Source organism: Pogoniulus pusillus, chromosome 33 (assembly GCF_015220805.1).
Source record: "Pogoniulus pusillus isolate bPogPus1 chromosome 33, bPogPus1.pri, whole genome shotgun sequence".
Lineage (NCBI taxonomy): Eukaryota > Metazoa > Chordata > Aves > Piciformes > Lybiidae > Pogoniulus > Pogoniulus pusillus.
Window position 1 is genome coordinate 9094306 of NC_087296.1, and position 15695 is coordinate 9110000.

At 43.5% G+C, this 15695-nt stretch overlaps 1 protein-coding gene across 3 annotated transcripts; it reads left to right on the forward strand.

The window, feature by feature from the left end:
• Positions 1 to 698: 698 nt before the first annotated feature.
• GJA1 (gap junction protein alpha 1) lies at positions 699 to 10404 on the forward strand. Of its 3 annotated transcripts, none has more exons than XR_010308156.1 (3): positions 699 to 968; positions 7092 to 9995; positions 10032 to 10404. XR_010308156.1 is itself a non-coding variant. In XM_064170112.1 (2 exons), the coding sequence occupies exon 2, from the start codon at positions 7108 to 7110 to the stop codon at positions 8251 to 8253; it is 1146 nt and encodes a 381-aa protein (XP_064026182.1). In that variant the 5' UTR covers positions 699 to 968; positions 7092 to 7107; the 3' UTR covers positions 8254 to 10404. The 3 variants fall into 3 exon arrangements, 1 of the variants encoding a protein (XP_064026182.1); XR_010308157.1 differs by having other exon boundaries at positions 7092 to 9919; XM_064170112.1 differs by having other exon boundaries at positions 7092 to 10404.
• The last annotated feature ends 5291 nt before the right edge of the window (positions 10405 to 15695 follow it).

Below are 15695 nucleotides of genomic sequence, written 5' to 3' on the forward strand. Positions count from 1 at the left end.
TTCCTCTGTAAAATGCACTCCAAAGTGACTATTTCTTCTCCCTCTTGAAGACTGATTTCTCTGTGCTATGCTTTATTTTCTGAAGTTTCCTGGAAAGAGTTTCCTGGTTTGTGACATCATTTCTTCATCTCTCCCATGGGATGGACACACAGACACAAATAATAACAACAACAAAAAATGTGTGATGTGTATCTCCTGTAGAAACAAACAGGCTGCTCCTGATGTGTACTTTCATGTATGCACGTAAAGGAAACCGACCACAGTCAGACAACAAAGCTGTGTTCCCAACAAAAAGTAGAGAGGGCTTGAGAGGGCTTCGTCTCCTGCATGGCAGCAAGGAGGGAATGGAAGCAGCAGCTCCGCACTCCAGCCCCTGCATCCAGGAGGCTCACACTGGTTACCCATTAATCTCTTTCATGCATTATTCCCTTTCCCTGCAGTGTAACTTCTAGTGCACACCAGAGCTAAATCGTTTCATCCGTCCCGGGCAAGCCCAGATGTAGAGAAAGTGCCACCCAGGTGCCTTCAGTGACCGGCGGGGTGGGGGTTGGATGCTGCCTTCCCCTTTGATTTGTTTTGTTACATCAGCAAGAGAGCACTTCAATGCCTTGGCGCTCTCTTTCTCCCCGGGCTGGTTTTTGCTGTGCCTTCAGTTCTCTCCCTCCTCCCCCGCTTCCCCCTCTCCCAGCCCCTCCTCCCGGACTCCAGCCCTCCCTCTCCCCTCCTCTTTCCCCGTCAGAGCCTTGCAAACTTGTTAAAAGCTCTCTCAGTGTTCCAAGTTAGAAAAAACTTTTACGAGGTATCAGCACTTTTCTTTCATTAGTGGGGAAGGAAGGATGAAAAATCCACAGCAGCCGTAGACTTTAAAAGTTTCTATAGACAGGTCTGAGTGCCTGAACGTGCTCTTCCATTTTACTTTAACCCTCCAAAGAAGTATTCTGATCCCGTTTCACTGCTGAGCAACCAGGGTAAGTTGGAAGCTTTCCTTTTCCATCTTTTCTTGTGTCACTTTTCCTGAAAGGACTCCTTTTCTTTCTTGATGTTTTCACCTGAGGAGTTTGGTGCTGTCGCGCTGGTGGGCGAACTTGTGTAAAATCCGCATCTCTAAAAGCCTGAGTTCTCTTCGAGCGCTGGCTTCAAACCTGTGGCTCGTTGCTTTCTTTGTGCCGTCTTTCTCTGAGTTGTTTGGGGGTTCTGCCCCCCGAGATGTTCCACTTTTCACAGCTTGTAGCCTCCTCACGCTGAAGGAGAAGCTGCGCTGAAGTTGTAAATGCGGGGCTGAGCCACGTACTTGTTGCTTGTGTTTGAGTGACTCTCTCCTCGCTGCTCGTCTCGGACTAAATGAGCTCCTTTAAAGAAACGAAGAAAAAAGGGGGGGAAAAACCCGAGATGCTAAAAATCTTCAGGCTCTTCTTGTACCCAGATTGCATCAGAAGTTAGTAACAGGGAGACCTCGTCCCGAGTTCTCTCCTTTTCTCCCCACACGTTTTGCTTCCCTATGGAAATCCCGGTTGGTGCCTGCAGGCTGGCGCGGAGGAAGGGTCTTAATTAGGTGCTTTGTTAAGGGCTGCAGCTTCTGAAGTGCTGACTTTCACGTGGTCTTCCTGATAAGTTTTCCCGAACCTTTTCTTTTAAATAGATGTGATGCAGTCCAGACGTGGGTTATGGATTTTTAACCTGGTTTGTATATAGTTACTCTGTTTTAGCAACCTCGGTGAAGGATTTTAGAGAAGGAATGTGAGATAGCATGATATGCCTTACCACGCTGGCAATGGCTGTGAAAATCTTGGGGAGCTGTAAATGAAAGTTGTCTAGGAGGAACTGTGCAAGTATATCCACAATGTGTGTCATAAGCCCAATATGACACATTCCTTTTATATTACCTTCGAGGCTTAAATACCAAAATGTGGAGGAAAAAAAAAATACTTGAGCAGCATCTCTTGGAGAAGTAAAAAGCTTTTTACATTGCAAGACTTGGAGTGATTCCTTATAGCAGTTGTTGCCTGCTGCTCGCCAGTAAAGAACAACACGAGGAGGCAGGAAAAGAGCCTTCAACTGCAAGACGAAGCACAGAGTATCTTATCAAGTAACACGTTCTCGTCCTAAACAAGAATACCATGTGCTTATGTGTCCTCACTTTTTGCCTTGAGATAACCAGTGAGCCTCATAAAGTGGCATGGTTTTGTTTGAGGAGTTCCTTTTGATTTTCGTGTGTGAGATTTATGCCAAGGAAAGAAAAAGAACACCACTAACCCCCAAGACAACCACTCCAGCCTGGTAATGGGGATAAAAATGGGCTATGGACACCTTGTGCCTTACTTCTGTGTGTGTGTGTGTAGTGTGTGCACACAGGGAGCGAGCTGGTGGAACTGAGTGAAGCTTTCTCATCTTGCCATTTTTAACATCTGGACAGCACACTACAACTGCAGACTTTAAGCCTCTAGTCTTTTGAGATGTTTACTGAAGTGCTTCTTTCAAAAACTTCAAAGCCAAACACTGGCAGTGACCCATGATACCTAGCAAGAATACAAATGGGAGAAGGGTGAGCAGCAAGCCCAGTTCAGGAGAGGGAAGAGAGAGATGCAAAGGATTTGATTTGCGACATAAATCTAAATGCTTATACGCTCAGGAGTGCAGATTCAGCACTGTAAAGTTATCTCAGCTCTGCTGTTGTGCAAGCTGAAAAAAAATTATTTGTCTCTGAAACAAACTGCATCTTAGGCCAAGGATTCCTGTGGGCATAAGGTTAGATGACATTGAGCAATGTGCCTGTTTCATCAGATGCATTGATGTCTTTCTGTCATCTCCTCCTTCTGCAACCCACTGAATTTATCTTGCTTGGAGGCACCTGGTCTGTTGTTTATGCCACACGTATGTTTTAGACATCCATATTTCAATGTACACCATCAAGATTATGGGAGGGCCCAAGGCCCCCCTCAGAGAACTCAGCATTTCTTCTTTTCATTCCAAAGTGAGGCAGGAAAGGGATGAATCTGGGCAGTAACACAGAGGGCAGACCCGCCTCATACTGCTAGAGAATAGCTAAGTGCTTCCACTTGCTTTTGCAACTAGGCACTAGAATTAAGTTAGGTGTGGAGCGTTCAAGATGAGGAGGCAAAGGCTGTGGGTAGATCCTCTGAAGGCCAACAGCCAGCAATCCTAGCAGACAACAAATAGAACCTAGAGTTGCACACTTTAAGGTCTAGTTACTGCAGTCATTTAGTGCCTAATCTTTGTCTACTGGATGAAGTGAAGCTCATCTACAGATGAACAAGTGCCTGGAAGACATTTGCTGATTTTTGTAGGATTCCATAGAATGAGCCTTCTCTACTCCAGCCTGTCCAAACCTCATCGATTGTACATCTCAGCTGCTTTCTCTGCAGTATTGGTTGCTTTGGGGAAATACTCAAGATGAATGACGTTCAGGGTCCAGAATCTTCTCTTTTCTTGGCTGTTTTGGTGTGAGAGCTCACAGTAAAAGGTAGGAAAGGCTGGAAAACCAAGACTTTGGCCCACGTCCCAACTGCTTCAGCCACACTGTCCTGCTGTAAATTCCATTCTAACCCTTACTGCTCTTCCATCCACTAGCATGTGACCTTCTAACACTAGTCAGACCTGGGCATGCTACCACAGCACTGAGTTTGCATTATTCCTCCTGGAAAATATGAACCAGATGACATGATGAATGCTGTCCACAAAAAACAGTTCTAGGATTTCTTAATTGTGGCTTACAAATCAAATTTCTTATATATGTGGTCATCCCAAACCCACGCAGATGAGTGCTGTCCTATCTCCTGCTGTTCTCTGACTTTTTTTTGTCCTATCTTTACCCACACACAGTAGGACCTGGAAGAATTCCATCTTTTAAAGACTTTACTAGGCCGGCATTAGTCTGTGTCAGGAAAAGGTTATAATCCTGTAAAGTAATAATCAGCAAGAGCTCCTGAAACACACGTTCTCATCACCAGAGTATCCTTAAGTTCCTGGCGTACTCCAATCATATCAATTGCTCAGGTCAACCTGTGTCATGTGTTGAAGGTGTTTAGAAGTGTCGAAGTTGAAGTCCAGAATGCTGATAAAGTATTTTTAAAGGTTATCTGCAGTCTGTTTCAGACGATTTACAAAGACAGATTATTAAACGACTGTTTGTTGCAAACCCTCTTTTCATACCTAGCAAAGAGCTATCGCCATCAGTTAATAACAATAGGCTTTCGGGGCGCTGAAAGTAAACAAGGTGGAGCTGATGAATGAATTTTCTCTACAAGAAAACAAACTTAATATGTTTCCTAAAGCAACAGAATCCACTTAAGCAACAGAATAATACATTTGTGCCACCGCGAGGTTATCTTCTTAATAGTCCAGTGTTTTGAACTGGTGTGGGGGTTTCCATCACTGGCAAAGGCTAGCATGTAGCTGATCTCCTTTAAAGAAAAATTGGTGCTTTTCAAAACCATGTATGAGTAATTCGAGCGTGGAATGTTTCCTCCTGGAGTTTGTATTGCCAGAGGACAAAAACGAAACTTAGCAATATTGCATAGGGAAGCAAATTAGAAAAATAGGTAGTACATTCTCAAGTGGTTGCAGGTGTGGGATTAAGTAGGTTAAAAACTGAAGTAAATCAGGTCGCATTAATGGACCCGAGTGGAGTGTAATTAAAAAACAAACGGCACTTAACTCCCTAGAAATAACACCCACTCTGTTTTCTCAATCAAACTTCCAATCTGAAGTAACATTTACACGGTTCAGAAACAACACAACCAAAAAAAACCCCAACTTTAAAAAGGATTTGCTGAGTCTGAGGAGAGTCTGTTAATGCAGTAGTTTGGAATCATCGGGAAGCTGACTAATTAAATCAAGAAGCTGTTACTTGCAAAAGGCTCCTTCTGTCCACTGCTGCTTCTAAGACATGGAGCACACAGCTTGCCTTTAAAACAAACTTCTCGTGTTGTATACTTACAGGCTGTTCTTTGCTTTAACAACCCCAGCCTGAGAAAGAACGTGCTCACATTTCATTCCAGACCTTTGTTTTTTGACCCCCAGAGATCTCTGCACTCCTGTGCTCGACTCCTCCTCTTGCCATCCTGAGTCCCTAAAGGCAAACCAGACTTTCCTGGGAAGGACTTAAAGCTAGGGATGACCGAAGGGATGTGTCAGAGATAAACACAGTGTGCTGTGCGCTCCTTTTCCAGCTCAGCCTTCCAGATTTCAGAGTCCGAAGCGAGCCTGCTCCTTTGCTGGGGCTTCATTCATGTGAAGAATTAATTCCAGGAGGAAGGGTCTGCACACCAGTAGGTAAAGGTCAGAGCAAGCTGACTAAGCAGACTGGGGAACTAGCCCTGGGCTGTTTGTCAGGGGTTCAAAGATAATTGGCATTTCAGAGCTATCGGAGCGAGTACTTTGAACACTTGTCTCCCATTATTCTCTCAGACTCTTTCCGATGGCAGGAACGGTGTGTTTTTATTTGGCATCTATTGTTATGGTTGAGGTTGCCAGACGTATAATCTTGTGTTTCCAGTGACTCACTGCTTCTTGAAAAAAAAAACAACAAAACCCACATCTCCTTAGTGCTAAAACTTCCTATTCTATGAATTAGCCCCAAAAAGCTTTTTCTATGAACGACCTTTGCTAGGAAATATATCCATGATGCGATGGGAAGGAAATAATGTGGCCATTACTGAAACTATTGATACCAGGAAGGGATTACTCAGCATGCACGGAACAAATGGCTATACCCAGCAGCATCTGCTTTAAAAAGGGAAGCTCTGTGATGCTGTTTTCTTTTAAATGCCCAATTTCAGCATGCTTGTTCATGCACAGCAACTTATAATCTAAGTTTTCCTTTATGCAGATGAATTTACCGTTCTTGACTTGATAAAAAAATCCTGTAGTGAACTTCTGGGTTTTGGTTGTTTTTTTTTTTCCCCCAGGAATCCAAACTATCAAGTAAACCATTTCATTTCTTCTATGTCATCCTGTGTATTTCCAGCCATCCCCGAGAAGCTGCCTGTGTCCCAGAAATGCGCACTTTAAAACTCCAGCTGAGAGACACAATTTAAACTTGCATTGTTCCACACTTGGAATGCAAAGTGCACGCCAACAGTTGCCTTAAAAACAGAAAGAGCTCATTTACCTTTTTTCCTTATTCCCCCCCCCCCCCGCCCCCCCCTTTCAAAACATAGTGAAGGAATTAAATACAGAAAAGGTGAGAGTACAAAGCTGGAACTACAATAAATTAAGTGAGCCACGGATAAACAGGAAAGCAGTCCCTCCAATATTGTAACACGAGCTTAACTACACTTTGTGCCTTTGCTATTTTTGGTTCCTGCTTAAAAGTACAGGTAAAGAAAACTGACTTTGATCTTTCTGCTGCAAATACTGACGTATAAACTTTACTTAGATAGTAAAGGTTTAAAGGTTTTTTTCTGAAGTTGAGTATAGTATAAACTTGGCACCATTAGGAACTATACTCTCAAATGTATCGCACACAAGGCAAGAACTGTTTAATGTTGTCATAGGAAAACTAGCACAGGATTTGCAACGACAAAACTTAAGATATCCAACCCTAACACTAACTTAGTATAACCTTTTATAGTTGGGTTTGGTTTCTTTTAATTTAAGAGTAACCATACAAATTACTGTGAATGAGCTGCACCAAAAGAGAGAAATCTTTCACTTATTCCAAGCTCATTAAGGCAATGCCACTAAGAACGTCCACATCCTACTTCAGTGGTGTGTCACAGCTCTTTCTACCCGAGGCAGATGTAGATCAGTGAACTGAGCCTGCCACCGAGGAAGCTGAGCCAACTGCAGTGCCAAATGAGAGTTGTCCTGGACTCCTTGAAGACAAATGAAATCAGAAACCTCTTTTTTTCCTTTGTGCTCTGGGACATTTTGTGTAACTTTTCTCTTTTCTGTGCCCGCTCTTCCTGCAGACTAGCTAAAACACTGATTTCTCCTTGGATGGTGTAAAACACACGATTCAAGATAGAACTGACATTAAAAGTGCTTTCTTAGCACTGTGATTCAACTGTGTGAAAGCTATTAGAGGTCTGTCTTAACCATCACTTTTCTTTTTCATTTGTGTCCTTTAGCCAGCATCCTGTGAAGATGGGTGACTGGAGTGCCTTGGGAAAGCTTCTGGACAAGGTTCAAGCCTATTCTACTGCAGGAGGGAAAGTGTGGCTGTCTGTCCTCTTCATCTTCCGAATCTTGCTCCTGGGGACAGCAGTTGAATCTGCTTGGGGAGATGAACAGTCTGCTTTTCGGTGCAACACTCAACAGCCTGGTTGTGAGAACGTCTGCTATGACAAGTCCTTCCCCATCTCCCATGTACGCTTCTGGGTTCTGCAGATCATATTTGTGTCTGTGCCTACCCTGCTATACCTGGCACACGTGTTCTATGTCATGAGGAAAGAAGAGAAGCTGAACAAAAGAGAAGAAGAGCTCAAGGTGGTCCAAAATGATGGTGTGAATGTGGATATGCACCTCAAGCAAATAGAAATTAAGAAATTCAAGTATGGGATTGAAGAGCATGGCAAAGTGAAGATGCGTGGGGGACTGCTCCGTACTTACATCATCAGCATCCTCTTTAAATCTGTCTTCGAGGTGGCCTTCTTGCTGATCCAGTGGTACATTTATGGGTTCAGCCTGAATGCCATCTACACCTGTGAGCGAGACCCATGCCCGCACAGAGTGGACTGCTTCCTCTCCCGTCCAACTGAAAAAACCATCTTCATCCTCTTCATGCTGGTTGTCTCCTTGGTATCTCTTGCCTTAAACATCATCGAGCTTTTCTATGTGTTCTTCAAGGGCGTCAAGGATCGCGTGAAAGGCAAAACCGACCCCTACTCCCACAGCGGTGCCATGAGCCCTTCCAAGGACTGCGGCTCCCCCAAATATGCTTATTACAATGGCTGCTCCTCCCCAACCGCCCCCTTGTCTCCCATGTCTCCCCCAGGGTACAAGCTGGTTACTGGAGACAGGAACAATTCCTCCTGTCGCAACTACAATAAGCAAGCCAGCGAGCAAAACTGGGCCAACTACAGCGCGGAGCAGAACAGAATGGGGCAGGCTGGCAGCACCATCTCCAACTCGCACGCCCAGCCCTTCGACTTCTCCGATGAGCACCAGAACACTAAAAAGCTGGCGTCAGGACATGAGCTGCAACCTCTCACCATTGTGGACCAGAGGCCTCCCAGCAGAGCCAGCAGCCGAGCTAGCAGCAGGCCTCGACCTGACGACCTGGAGATCTAAGCTTCTAGCTGCAGTACTTGCTCAACTATGACACGACGTGCATTGGAAGATGCAGTCAGTGCTGATCTTGTTCCAGCCGAGGTGGTACTTAACAGTCTCAAGCAGGAGATTTTAACAATCATAAAACAAACAAACAAACAACAAACAAACAAAACAAGCAAACAAACTTTTAAAATACTTGCTGGTTTTTTTTGGGGGAGGGGATGCAGGGTTGGTGTGGGGTGGTACAGTACACGTTGGTATTTAATGTAGCTGGTTTAAAGAGTTTAAAGACTAAAAAAGGAAAAAAAAAAGGAAAAAGGTAGTCAGTACTAAGGTAGGGGGTTGTTTTTTTTCTAGAGAGGCTGTAAATATCTGAGAGAGAGTGTGTGTGTGTGTGCGTGTGATTGTGTTTGTTTCTAAAGAATCTTCTGTAATACTAAAACCCAGTAATAACTGAGCTCACATTTGTCAGGGTGAAGTGCTGCCTGAAGATGAAAACAATTTTTTCTACTCAACAAGCAAAAAAAACAAACCACCAACCAACCAAACAAAAAGGCCAGGATTGCCTCTGATCATTTCCCTGTCAAGAACATTCCATTCTTAGAAAGTGCACTTTGAAGGTAAAAAGTTTCCTATGTTGTCGAAAGGCTCCTGCGAGGACAAGCTACAGCCTTTGAATCATTCAACACAGCTTTCAGACATGGCCCACCGAGAAATGCTTTGGTCACCTGCTTTGCCAACCCTTCACACAGGTAGATTTGTTGTGCTGTGCGTAAGAGGGGCAGCTTGGAGCTCTAGAACCAGCAACTAGACTCTTGCCCACAGCCAGATTCGTGTCCTGCTGCTCACCTACCGTTTAACCAGCAGCATGTGAAACCCGGGCTGCTGCCGCTTACAGATTTGAGCATTAAGGCAGGCGAGCGACTGCCTTTAGCCAATTTTATCACACCTTTATGTACGTGAAGGGTGTGCAGAGGTGTGTGGACGTGGAGGGGAAGGGATACACAAAGCACCCTGGGGAGCATACGCTGAGAAGCAAGCGCACAGAGATTCCTTGCAGTTGACACTTCTCTCACGGATGTTGTGAAGCTGTGGGCCACGGAGGTGTTTACATTCTCTGAATCCTTCAATGCAAGTGAAGCACATGTCATTATATTTTTTTAATTCTAGAGAATATTTTCCACGTGTCCTAAATGGATGCTTTTTTAAAAATGGAAAAAAAAAAAAGAAAAAAATTAAAAGGGCCTAATCCTGGATGCCTTGCTCTGGAAAATCTCTTCTTCTTTTTTTTCCCTAAGTCAGTGGGAGCTTTGCCTGAAAGAAGGCTACGGGATCGAGGCCGAGATGTAGCGAACCGTGTTCTTACTGGCATGAATGGTTTTCTTTCGTAGAAGTTAGGGGTGGAAAAGACCCATTAGGTGATCTAGCCAATCTCCCTGATAGGTAATAATGATGCTTGAATGATAGAAGATGTAGTACTGTAAGCAAGCTTTAGTCTTTTATGTGAGAAACTTAGAAGAACTGCTTTCTGCTGGATTAATAATAAAATATGCCTATGTGACTTTTGCAGTAACTGGTATTTTTCTTCTTCTAAATATTCACATTTACTGAACTGTAATGTCCACTCCCAAGGTTGACCATTAGGTCTTTCCAGATGACTCTAGCAACTTTGGTTGACCATTAGGTCTTTCCAGATGACTCTAGCAACTTTGGTTGACCGTTAGGTCTTTCCAGATGACTCTAGCAACTTTGACCATTAGGTCTTTTGAGATGACTCTAGCAACTTTGACCATTAGGTCTTTCGAGATGACTCTAGCAACTTTAGTGTTTACACTTAGCTTTTGTTTGAAATGCAAGTGAAGTTGAAAGGATTTTTAAAGAGTACAAGTCTAGCTAATTTATTTGAAATACATGCTTAAGAAATCTACCAGTTTCTTCAAAGGCATAGCCTCTTAGCAGAACACAGGTTGACCAAGGAACTACGTAGCTTGGTTTCATTTTGCAGCAACACAGATGAATTTGTTCCATTTAATGCATTCTATTAATTTGTTTGACATTCCATGTTAAACTACTGTTGTGTTCAACTTCATTGCATGTATGCGACCATAGTCCATCGGATCATGTTGTCTGGAGAACATTAGTCAATAAAGTTTTAATTTAGTATAAATACATATTTGTAATTGTCTTTCACTGGTTTGTATGCCATATTTTTTTCCCCAGTTTTATAATCCAAACTCCTTCCTCCCCTCTTCTTTTTTTTCCCCCCTTATCACTCTACATTTTGGTAGTATTTTTAGAATCAATTAGGGTTGGAAGGGACCACAAGGATCAGCCAGTTCCAACCCTCCTGCCATGGGCAGGGACACCCTACCCTAGATCAGGCTGCCCATAGCCTCATCCAGCCTGGCCTTAAACACCTCCAGGGATGGGGCCTCAACCACCTCCCTGGACAACCTCCCTGGTGATTTAATCCATCTGGATTTGCTTTGAAATGAAATTTTACAGGGCAAGATTCAGATGCCCCCTCACAAGCAACATTTATGCTACTCCTGGAACAGAGTCGTACTCGGTATGCACTACTGTACTTCAGATCTTGCCATGAGCCTCAGAAAAGATCTTTTATTTGCAGACTACTACAAAAGAAGATAGTATTAAGATCCTGTCACATCATTTTTTCAAGCATTTTTTCATATACAACCTAGCTCAAACTCTACAAAATCTTTGCCCGTGCTTTAGTTTACTTTTCTCCATGTAATCAGCTTGCTTCACAGACAGTCGGTTTCTGGGATGAAATCCTCATTGCTTCAGAGCCAATGTGACAAAGGTACTGATTTTGATTAGGCTGGGATTTCACATAGTGTCTCCTGTTTCCCTGTTACATACAGTGCTTATCTTTCCAGCTTTAGGTTCCAAAGGAAAGATGCTTCAACTCCTTCATTGGAAAAAAATCATAATATAATGGCCTTGAGCAACCTCATGTAATGGAAGGTGTCTCTGCCCCTGCAAGTGGGGGTTGGAACCAGGTGATGATGTTTAAGGTCCCTTCCAACTCAAGCCACTCTGTGAAGGGACTTGACAGTTATCATACAACTTTTTACCTTCAAATTTCCTTGCCATTTAAAGTGCAAATTCTCCCCCTTCTTATTAGGAAAGAAGGGGGAAAAGAAGCAGGATTGTGGTAGTGGATTTACAGCTCTGAGAGATACTACACAAACACCAGTGCAAGGAATGTCTCCTTGAAGTAGTCCTTAAACCATAACAATGACTCATAGTAACTTGTCCTAGTTCATCTGTCCAAAGGGAAGGGCATGCCAAGCATTTTGTGAGAACCATACCCTTGGAAAGGTGGATACAGAAGCATCCAGAGAAGGGCTTGCCCTGGGAAATTCTAGTGTCACCGAGACATGCTGAATGGCAGGTACATCCCAAGTGAAAGACTCAGTTCCTTGGGCATCTTGGACAAGTGCCAATGCTCACTGAGTGATTTTTCTGGTGGCTGTACATGAGTATGATAAAAGGCACTGCATGGGTAGTTTCTCCCACCTGGATTTATTTCTGTGTAGTGTATTTATGACACACTTCCAAGTCATTGCAGTGACATAATTTTGTCTTCCATCCATCCAGTTTACTTTGTCTGCTTTCTCCCAGTGCACTCCTGCAGCAGCAGTTGCAGCTGACAAAAAAATCACATGATACTGTGCATACTTCTTAACCTCTGTAGAAGGGTCTGTTAGATACTGACTTCAAACAGGAGGAGATGTAGAAATGCACATCTATAAAGGTGCTTAAATCAAGAGGAGACTCACAAGCCAAACAGCAAGAAAACCCAAATTCAAAACCTTAATCATTTCAGATTTGTGTAGAAGGACTTTGAAAAAAACACAAATTCATCCTAAGCCTGCCCCTGTAATTAGGAATGTTTGTAAAGAGTAAAGTTAGAAGGACAAGTTAGAGACAGCCTAAAATCTATATGCAGATCATGTAATTTGAAGGCGTTTTAAATACAGTGAGCACATACTGAAGCTTATTTCCTAACTTAGAAGTGAAATTTCCATATTTAAATTGGAAACTACAGCAATAGTTTGAGAAGCAGAACAAGCTCCAAGTGTACCTGTCACACCCTCTGAAGTTGTCAGTTTTTAAGCGCTGTACTTGTCATTCCAGAACCACGGCTGGCTGTGGTACTGCTGTGCTCTGTGGCATCACCAACTCTACTGTCAGTGACCACCCTGCAGGTGTTTTCCCTCAGACCTTCTCTACAGCTTGGTACTGATTAAAAAAGAAATTTAAAAGGGTACAATTTTGCAACACAGATCTATAGGAGTCAATCCAGGTGTGAAGTTACCTTGACTGCTTCTTGTGGAACTGTGAGTGTGTCAACCCAAAACCTCCTCCAGTTTTGATGGCAGCTGTTTCTACACTGCTGGATCAGGACTGCTTTGAAATCATCGTGTAATTCCTCCACAATTATCACTGCTGCCTAGTCTAGAATTAAAACAGGGCAGAAAATAGGACTTACTTTCCTTGTGCAGGACTTGTTTCTGTTTATTGCTAATCCAAACCTGGCAGGACTGAGCTTTCTAGTGAGGTCAGGAACTATCTTGATACACAATATTTCTAACAGTATATTATATGAATAGTCAGATCAACACTAATATCCTTGAAGCTGTCTTCCTTTCTTCTCCTGCTGTACAGCATAGCCATTTGCAGTTGGATCTGCCAGAGGACTGACAACTAGGGCGGGGTGCATGACCTTTGAGGATTTCTTTGGCAGAGAAAAGCAAGCCTGTATGGTACAGAGCTGTTGAACTGCTCCTGCTGCCAATGTAGACAATAAGCTCAGAAGCACAAGCCACGTCTGTGGAATCACTATTTGAGCGTGTTCTCTGGCTCAGTCCCTGAAAACCAGTTGAGGATTTTCCATTTTATTCTAATTCATTCTGACACAATGGCTCCAGAAACGCGTGGCTCTACGATCAGCTTCGCAAAGAGGTGGCTGGCTTGACTTAAACCATGTGCCCAAGGACATGGTCACACCCAGACTCTGTCAGTCCTGGAAAGTGTGTCAGATGTAAATTACATGATGCTATGTTTGAAACAGGAAGAGCTTATTGGTTCCTGTGCTTGTTTCAAAGGTATTTTGATAGACACTCAAACCCAAAAACTGCTTGTCTTAAACTTTAGCTTAAATAATCTCTAATCTGCAGCACTACCAGGAGACCCTATGCAGCAGTAGACACTGTGCATGTATACCTGGCCAGCATTATCTATGGGTACTGTCCAGAAACTGTTTAAATAGGGTTCTCAGTCATCTGGTAAGAGCAACTGCTTCCAAAACTGCTGCCCTCGCTCTTTCCTCCCGGTAGCCAAACTGCTGCATCCGGCTTACTGGCTCTGTGGAATCTGCAATGCAAAGGCACCTTGGGCAAAGACAGACATGTTTCTACAGCAGTCGGTTGGGGGTAACTCCTTTTAAGCTCTGAAGAAGCACAGTGCTAGAAGATAGAAGCATAGTCTGAGACAGGCTCTACTGGGTTAGTAATACACAGTCAAGGGAGTCAAAAGTAATGGCTGTCTGGTGACTGTGGACTCTCCTGTCGCTTAAAAGGACTGAGTCTGTGCTACACTGTTGAGGAAATGTGCATAACAAAATGGGACAGTACAATGGGGAAAATGTTCAGACACTGAAATTGCTACTTGAAACCAGCACAGACCACAGTTTCATACTTCCCATTAGAGCTGAGAGAAAATGCTCACGTGAGTCCCAGTCATTAAAATCAGCATCAAAGTTCCTCTCTATTTTAGACAGACTCAGATTGGACCCGGAAAGATATTGTATGATGTCTAATTTTCACTGATACAACTGTAAAGGGGAAGCTTATGAGTGAAAGCTAAGCCTTGAATGCCAACCACATGGATTTGTGTTGTCATACTGTTCACTCACGACTTTCTTTTTCCCTAACTCCTTGCAGAGGCAAGTTGATGAAAAGTAATCTAAAGGTTTGCTTCCTTTTGCAAACAGACTTCAACTCTGAATGTGTAATGCAATGCATTTATGTGATGTCCATGCCAAATTTGCACAGGACTGCATACAGGAGCGTGGGTTGAGCAGCTGAGAAATGAAATCTTTGATTTGCCTCTCCTTATCCTTGTTACAAATGTTTTCACACCCCGAACACCTAAGCACTTTTTCCATGCTGCTGAATGTGCCTCTGTTCTCAGTCGTTCTTTAGGCTTTGCTTGGGTAGGAGTCTTTGCCTTCTCCTTCTCCTCCTCCTCCCTTTTCCACTAGCAATATGAGCTCCGTAGAGGAATCCATACAGAACCCCAAATACGTAAGGAAATACAATGCCAGTTGATAGCAAAATGGTGGATCCATGGAATATGCAGTAATTCTCCTACATGTCTGCAGCTAACTGAATAGGGAAACAGCATGGAAAATAGCTTAAGGGATTAGAAAGGCCTCTGGATGCTTTAGCATCTTAGAGCCACCAGTCCTTGCTGAAACAGGCTTTTTCAGTCTCAGCTTCTGCTGAGTCATAGAATTTGCTGCCTTTGAAGGTTGAAGGAGCTTGGCTCAAACTGAGGTTGTTCTGGAACAGTTCAAACCTTCACTGATGAGTGCATTTGCATGCTATTCTCAGTGGTATTTACATACAATAGGACACCCTCCACCGGGAGGCCTCTTCAAAACACAGGCTCTGCTTACACTTTGAATTTCCCTATTCAAAGGGGAATAGTCAAAATTATCTCTGCATCCTTACTTCAAAGAGTTTCACTCTGAGTGCTCTGCCATATATTTGGAAGCCTCTTAGTAGCTCTTTGAAAACTGAGTGCATAGGCAGCTGCAAGACTCACTTGAGTTGTGTGTGTGGAGGTGAAGAAGTATGAGGCACGAATCCTACCTGGTCTGACCTGGTGTATTTCTATTGAGCACAAGGACTTTCTTTTGAGTGACGTGAGATGAAAACCCTGCTCTGAGCTTCATTTCACACCTGCTTTTATTTATGTCCCTGTAGTTTTATTTCAGGAGCACACAGAGGATCCAACCATGAACTCTTGAAGCTTGCTGAGCTCTAAGACAATCTCTGAGGGATGTCTTCTGCCTCTGTTTTGTTTGTTGGTAACCCCCAGCTCTCGGGACTGTGGACTGACTATAGCATTTTCCCCATCAGTGATGTGGTGGGTGTTCAATTAGTGCTGCCAAGGAGTGTGCAAGTAGAGAAACTGGGTCTCAATTGCTTCTCACAGGATTTCCTGTAGAATTGAGGCAGGCTTGTCAATCGTCATTCCTTGTCCTGAAGAGCTCAGCTGTACAAGTTTGAAGGGATTACTGCATGGGTGAAAGTGGAAGCTAGAAATTCACCCCTTTTCCATTCTGGCTTCAATTGAGAGCTGTAATATTTGGACAAAGGAGGGGTCCAGCCTCTTCTCCTTGGTGTCAAGCAACAGGAATAAAT